The following is an 8,404-nucleotide window of genomic DNA, read 5'->3' as shown; positions in this document are numbered from 1 at the left end:
TGACAATTATTAGATTGCGGATTTTTATGGATTTATAGGAAATTTGAAAATGAAAAAGTGCAGAGAATGCATCATATATCAATGCATTATATATTTTATTATATATTTTATTATTACTATTATATATTTAATGCATTATATATTATCAGTGCATTCACACATTTGATATAAAATGATATATCGAGATATATAAAATACCTAAAGTATAGTACTTTATTTAGTAAGTGAAACAATTGTCTATACCTACATTTCATTTTTTAATTATGTCCATAATTAAAAAATATGAATTTATATAAATATCTACAGTCTAACAATTATGAGTACGAAATATTAATAGCTATAGTTTACTAATACGAATATTTGCTACTAGGCGTTTGGTCACCTGGAAGCGAGCCACCGCCACCCCCAAAGGAACCGAGTCCTGGACAGAAAGAACCTCCAAAGGATACTGGAATCCCTCCTGTCTGGACGCCTTCCAGCGCCGGAACCAGTCCAGTTCCTGAAAAAAAGGAATTTCGACCGGTGCAATTCGAAAGCCCTATTCTGAGCCGAAAAAAGCCAGCGCAGCAAGAAGTAAGTTATCAAGAGACATATGCTACGATCCATTTCGTTCGCCCACAAACTTGAACGAGATTTAATAGTCTCGTTTCCACCCCACTAAAAGTAGGGAATGTAAACGTTTGTTGAAACGATCGAAATATAACGTTACTTAAAGGTTTATTATATTTACGTTTTTATTTATAATATTAGATGTATGAAAGAACTTTGTGCTATTATTAGGTCTACACGCCCCCGGAAATTTCTATTTGTTTTAAATACATCTCAAAGAAACTTCAAGTGACTATAATCGTATTGTTCCTTGCTGAAACCCGTAAAGCAATATATACAGGGTGGTTGGTAACTGGTGGTACAAGCGGAAATGGGGCGATTCTACGCGAAAAAAGAAGTCGAAAATATAGAATACAAATTTTTCGTTCGAGACTTTGTTTTCGAGAAAATCGACTTTGAATTTTCGCTCGGTACGCGTGCACTTTATTGCGTATCGTTATAACGGATCTCACTGTAGATCGTTGTCACGATGGAAAAATTAAAAAAAAAAATTTTTTATTCTACACTTTCGACTTCTTTGTTCGCGTAGAATCATCCCCTTTCCGCTTGTACCAGTTACCAACCACCCTGTATAATATAACAGTAATATAGTGCCGTAAATGCACTATTTGAACGAACACATTTTTTGTATTTTCATTGGCGAAAGGACCAAAGAATAAATTTGTAAATTAGTATAATTTTTCATAAATAACCTTTATTTTTGAAAACCTTCAATAATTTCTTTATTATGTATCCTCCATCGATGTTACAGAACTTTTAAAAGCATAGAATTTTTTTCGACATCTACTCATTACTATTGATTTATAACTTTTTTTAGTAGACGCTTACTTATTTGAGAGATCATGCACATGATTGCTTAATAATCTCTCATTTATTTTCAAAGGGATATTTGACTATACACGAATATTCATGTATAGTAATGTATATAATATTTCCAGATTTGTGAAGATTTATTTTATTTATATAATTAATATATTACATACATCGTGGAATTAAAATTAGGATTCAGCTACTTTTGAGTTTTCGAAAATTTAAAATCATTTAAGTCTATTTATTATTATTAGCCATTAGTTGTACGAATGTCTTAACAGCACGAGTATTAATAGAAATCAGAATTGCTTTAGAAATTTATATCCCTTTATTATTAACGCTTTTTCTCCGTTCGTGTCATTTGTCAGAGTACACAGGAGGCCCCACCACCTTGGGAAACGGAAGAAGAAAAGAAAGAAACGTCCCGAAGTTGTTATGACAGCAGTACGCGAATTGTCAATTCGCATTCAGCACCTTCGCAAGGATTAAGTTCGTTAAGTTCAACACCTCATCTGCCACGTGCCCAGAATCCAACTATAACGCTGCTTCAGAAAGCAAGAGGTGAAAGACAAACCTCAACGTAAAAAATAGATTCATATAAAAAAAGAACGAATAATAAAGTTTTAAAAAAGTACGAAAGAACATTTAAATATAACACGCGGAAATATAGCTTTATTTAAGAAATTTAAACAAATTTTAATATATATTTTGATATTTATTATTATTACTACTATTTATTTGTTTTTCTTTACATGTACAGTTGCACGTACTCGAATTGGTTCATACTTGAAACAGAATAAGCTTCTTAACATTGAATCAAACAACTTGAGCTTTTTCGAGAAGTTGGAAGGATTAGTTTACTAGATGACGTGTAAAGGACTTTTCGAAAAATGACATTTAATTGTAATCGCAAAGAACATAGCGAAGTAGTAAAATAGTAAAGCTTGTAACGAAACTTTAAAAAATACGTTCTGTGGATTTATGTCAGTTACACGTATACATATACATATACATAAGCTGCAAATTTAATCAAAATCTCTTAATGCGAAAACAAGCCGTAGCCTTCGGAATTTTCAAATTTATTGCAGTAATAAGCTGAAAGTAGTGCTAGTAAAAAACTGCAATTTTCACTATTTTTAATCGTTTGTAGCACATAGCAACGTTAACCGATTTCGATAAAATGTATATAACTGATATAAATCTACAAAACACATGTTTAAAATCTTCATTGCAGTCTTAGATATGAAAGTTGTAAAAACCCAGCTGTACTGTTTTCTGCGCAATTCCAACCAATTGCGATTTTTTCGAAATTCTTTTATACGTCATCTAGTAAATTAATCCTTTCAACTTTTCAGAACAACTCAACTCTTTTGGTTTCATTTTAAAAAAGTTATTCTGTTTTGAAGGATGTACGATTACGAGTGATAGTAATATAAATTTATAAATGTATGAACAAAGGAAATAAAAAATATATAAAAAGAATATATATATATATATATAATAGTAATAATCATTATATAGCATATGTATATAAAACATATACATATCATATATAATTATATAACTATTAAATGTGTTATATAATTACATGTTATATATTATATTGCATATACGAAACAATTGTATAACAATTATATGTTATATATACATATATAATGATTATTATATATATCTTTTTTATATATTTTTATATATTTTTTATTTCTTTTATATTATTTATTATTTATGTATATATTTTATTATTATTTATATATATTATTATTATTTATATATATATTTTATATATATATATTATATATTATTTATTTTATACATTTTTTATTTTTTATTTCTTGCCTTTTTCTGAGGCATTTATAAATGTATACAATTACTGTCACTCGTAATCGTACACCTTGAAAAAGATAACGGAATAACTATTTTTAAAATTGGAGCAAAAATGATTGTTATATATCCATTTATCTCGGAACACGCGATTCACTCGGATACAATTATCGGGATCCTTTATAGTGTTTTTGAAAATTAGCTCCGACCGGGTTATCGTGAAGAGTGATGAATGAATTGCCCCTTTCACTCGTTTACTTGATATTGTCACGTAAAATAACACAAGAGAACAACAACAAAAAAAAAAAAAAAAATAGAAAAAAAACTTTATTTTTCTTCTAACACAATTCACAATGTTTCTTCCGAGCTCTAGGCGTGACTATCCAAGACTGAGACTTACAACTCGACTTCCGATCGGATTCGGTTATTTGCCTTTTGTCACCCCTCAATATCCCCACTATCCTTAAGTTTGTTAGGCATTCGCGATCGCCGCCACGCACGCCTCCTCCTCGAATATTCAGCGGAAGGATCGTTGGGATATTGATGGCTCATTAGGCACTTGGGCGATATACATTGTTTATACATGCCACATCTTTATCTCCGATTTTAAAGTGAGCCGGTCGTGACAGCGGCCTGGTCTCTGATGTGGATTGACGTTACAATATCGTCGCGATCAATATTTACAACACCAGGCTACAGATGCTCAGCCATGTCGAGTTACATGAATTACAAATTTTGTAGAGTTTTAAAAAGTTATTACAAAGAATTTCCAATTGTCTGAACGTGAACTCTATAAGGTGTATCTCACGTACTCCTTCGTTTCTCGTTCTTGCAGTCAATGTATTCATAGCAGAGCGATTCGAAACCAGATAATAGCGACCAATTTATAGAATGCGGTCGTTATCAAATTTTAAATTACAACGTATATAAAAGAAAATATTTAACATGTTAATGATGAATTATCCTAGCTCAACGAAGTAAAAAAAGAGTCTAGATGTTTGTGAGGATGTAAATAATAATATTGTACATAGTTACTTTTCAGACAGACGGCTGATTTAAAATCGATGTATGATTGTAATAGTAACCATATATGTTATGGATTTTGGAAGTTAAATTCCAATATAAAACACATGAATTCCTTAGAATATAAAATTATATGATAATATTAGGTCGTCAGGAAAGTTTTTTTCCCGCTCGCCGCTCGGGGCCTTATTTCGTTCTACTCGTGTAAACAAACCACCAGATCACTCTACCGTCAATCGTGTGATCACTAGTTATCCTCTGGTAAGGCAAGAGAGCAGTTCTCGACATTAGTAGAAAGTGCATCGAGTGTTTTTTGCATGATGAAATATGGAAGACCAAAAGATGCATTTTCGTCACGTTATGTTTCATTGCTTTAAAAAAGACAGTACGCCTAAAAACACTGCAAAGGTGATTTGTGACGTTTGTGGTGATCGGTTTATAACTGTTCAAACAGTCCGGAATTGTTTTAGGAAGTTTAAAGCCGGAAATTTTAATCTGAAAAATGAAGATCGCAGCGAACGTCCATCCACCACTGACACTGACCTTATCAAGGCCTACCTCGATGAAAACCTAAGATCTAGTGTTCGTGAGATAACAGATACTTTAAACATTTCGCGAATAACGATTCATGAGCATTTAACAAAGTTTGGGTATGTTAATCGCTACGAAGTGTAGGTTCCCCATCAACTAACGGAGAGCAATCCCCTGAATCGAATCTCGACATGCGATTTACTAATTCAACGCAATAAAAGAGTACCATTTTTAAAAAAGTTTATTACTGGGGGTGGAAGTTGAATTCTCTGCGACAACACCGCGCGTAAGCGATCTTGGTCGAGTCGAGATAAGTGCCCTCTCAATAAAAAATGGCATTATGAGGCTCCCGGAGAGATGGCAAAATGTGGTAGAACAGAAAGGATCATACATGATTTAAGAAAAGTACACAGGAGGAAATATATTTTATACTTACCTGCTATTAAAAAAACGAAAAGGAATTTCCTGACAACCTAATATAATTACTAATTAATGATTTTATTACAATTCTCTTATAATACGTTTCATTCTAGCCTTTTCATATGTTTCAAGGGATTTAATTTTAAACGTTTGGGGAGTGGAGAAAGTGTAAACACTTTTGGAATACGAATGATGAAAAATTTTGGAAGACAAAATGCGAGCGATGCTGATAGACGCGCATTTCTTGGGAGATTTTTGAGCAGAAATAGTCGTGACTGTAGCATGTACATAAATATAACGCCAACCGGTATAAACAAAATGGCAACACCACTAGAAGAGTAAGTAGGTAAGAAGCCGACTGCTTTGTATTTGAAGATATTTAGGAGTATCACATACTATTATATACCCAAAGAGGCAAGAAATAAGTTAGATAAAAGAGCAAAGAGAATATCTGTAAGGATATGTAAAGAACAGCTTACAGAATATATGATCTGAAAAGTAAGGAAATAGAGGTGGTGAGGGCGGTAAAATTGAATAAAGAAGTCAGCGGTTCTAAGCTGTTACAGGAAGGTGGATATGAAAGTGATTCGGGAAAAACAAGATATGTTGAAGGAAGCACAAAAGAATACCGCGAGGATGAAAAACAGATAACACCGTTGATTGAAGACATGGAAGAGGACGTAGAGAATCAACAGTAGGAAATTAGTGATAGCCTGTGTGATGATAATGTACAGGAATCACATGAGATAACATATAAAGGAAAAACTATAAGATTTAGAACATAGAATAAATTTCAAACAAAGGAAAGAACACAAGGGCGAGGAGTAGGAAAATGGAACAGGCAAATAATGTGATGTTATGTAACATATTGATTTCTAACAATGAAGATGTGGCAGTAATTTCAGGAAAAACAGAAAACTGGAAGAAGGCGATGAATGAATAAATAATGTCCATGGAGCAGCGTAACGTGTGGAACTTGGTACCGAGAAAAATTCAAATGGGAGTTATAAAGAGCAAGTAGATATTCCATGTCAAATTCCGTATCCTCAACAAAGTAGTACTGTATAAAAATAGATCGGTAGGCGTTGGTTGTCAGCTAAAGTTAAGAGTACATTGTGAAGTATCCTCCGCACTCGTGATAAAACTAGAGACTGTTAAGGCTATATCAGCATTAACCATTATATATAATAATAAAGCAGTTTGATGTAAAATGCGCATATTTACATAATAAGATAAATGAAGAAGTTTATGTTATAATGTGGAATAACTTCCAGGATTTACAAAGGCTCGAGACAAAGCCTGTACTTGAATAGAAGTATATATGGACTACCCCAGCTAGGATATCACTGGAATCAAAACATAAATGATGTTCTTAGGAACGAATGATTTAGGAATGCCAAGATTAGAGGAAGACCCATGCGTTTATAAAATTTAGGATAGAAATAGTATAATATTACTATATGCATATGTTGTGTGTGCATGCGCATATGCATGTTAAGTATAGTCAAGGAAATTAGAACTATTTCTAATATATGACATCCTATGACAGTAAAAGGAATTAATAAGCAAATAGAGTTACTTCAGAACCAAAATATTAATTTCTTAAACATGAAGATCGAGAAGAATGAATTAGAATTAAGTTTGTTTCAGACAAGTTATACAGATAAGATTCTTAATACAAATTAGTGCAATCCAGTAAAGACACCGATAGATTCACAACAAAATTTAGACATTCGCGATAATGCCACAACGGTAGACACGCAGATATATCGGGAAATGCTTGGGGATCTGTTTGTAGGCTCAGGGCCTAACGTATCGTTCTGTACAAGCAAGTTATTCCAATACAGCCAAAACCCTAAATCCATTTAAAGGCGTTGAGAAGGTACAGGTACCAAAGATCATAGATTTCACTACAGAAGAGTAGGGTATAGCATAAACGCGACTACAGATGCAAACTGGAGCGTTACATCGGACGCAAAATCCTACAGTGGGTACTCAAGAAAAATAACAACCAGCTTAGTGAGTAGAAAGAGCAAGAAACAGAACTTGGTGGCTTTTTCAAGGTGCGAAGTACAACTTATAGCAATATGTGATAGTTAGGTTAAATGGATTGTAAGTTTAATAGACAATCTAGGTTTAGAAAACAAATATAGATTAGTATGATCAAAAATAGATAGCAATGCTACAATTGACCGAGTTAAGAAGGAAAATGTAACGAATCGAACAAAAACATCAAGTGGAAGGACTATTTTCTAAAGGATGAAATGAGGAATGGGATAAATTTAAGATATACATGTTCTAGAAAAATGAAAGCGGGTGTATTAATAAAGTCGTTAGAGTACGAGCGACATGTAAAATGCATCAATATGTTGATGTTAGTAGATAAAGCTGGCATACAGGACTGTAAGATAACGATGTTACTAACAGTAAGTACGTATGTAGCAACACACTATGAAAAGAAGTAAGATAATAAGAGTAACTTTAATAGGATGTGAACGAAGGTTAGAATAATATGTATTGTAAGAATATTGTAATACAACCGTTAATTTCAGCAATTATGTTAAATTGAAGGAATTCGTGTGTCTTTTTATTAGAGCAATGTTGCCATTTTCCGAGTTCTTGCGCTTGTTTCGCGGGTTCCGAGTAAGGTACATGGATCTGTATATATAGTTTTCTATTTTAATTATATATATACAGGGTGGTTGGTAATTGGTGATACAAGCGGAAAGGGGGTGATTCTACGCGAAAAAAAGAAGTTGAAAATATAGAACCCGTATTTATTGTCTTGTCTTTTGATCTCCTGCTCTTTTCTTTTTCTAGTTCCTTGTTTATCAACCCTCCCTCTTCTCCCGTTCTTGCATTCCAATCTCCTCCTATGATCGCCACTTCCTCTTTCCTTCCCTCTACTCTTTCCTCTATTTCTTTCCATGTCCTTTTTGCGTTCCGATTATAAACCACCACAATTCCTCTCCTTGTACCTTATTTTTCTTTCTACTATGTTGTCACTTATTTCTTTATACTCTGTTACGTCGCGTAACACTCTACCTAGCCGAGGCCACACACCGCGGGCAAGATGGTAACCAGATGTCTTCGGATACTCACTGCGTACCCTCAATAGTCTCAAGTACCTTCCATAAATCTCATAGATTTCCTAGTAGAGGTCCTTCAAACCAAACAAACGTCTGTTTAC

General features: G+C 33.3%; 1 protein-coding gene across 1 annotated transcript in view; it reads left to right on the top strand.

Annotated features, from left to right (window-relative positions):
- Window positions 1-8,404, top strand: part of LOC100740896 — a gene marked incomplete at its 3' end in the record, with an annotated part of 216,037 nt that overhangs the window by 102,026 nt on the left and 105,607 nt on the right. The window contains 2 exon segments of the mRNA XM_033320227.1: window positions 371-573; window positions 1,788-1,980. Coding sequence (XP_033176118.1) covers window positions 371-573; window positions 1,788-1,980 — 396 coding nt within the window.

The sequence above is a fragment of the Bombus impatiens genome, unplaced genomic scaffold (genome assembly GCF_000188095.3).
Source record: "Bombus impatiens unplaced genomic scaffold, BIMP_2.2 scf_0261, whole genome shotgun sequence".
NCBI classification, from domain to species: Eukaryota; Metazoa; Arthropoda; class Insecta; order Hymenoptera; family Apidae; genus Bombus; species Bombus impatiens.
This window is presented reverse-complemented; position numbering and strand designations above follow the sequence as displayed.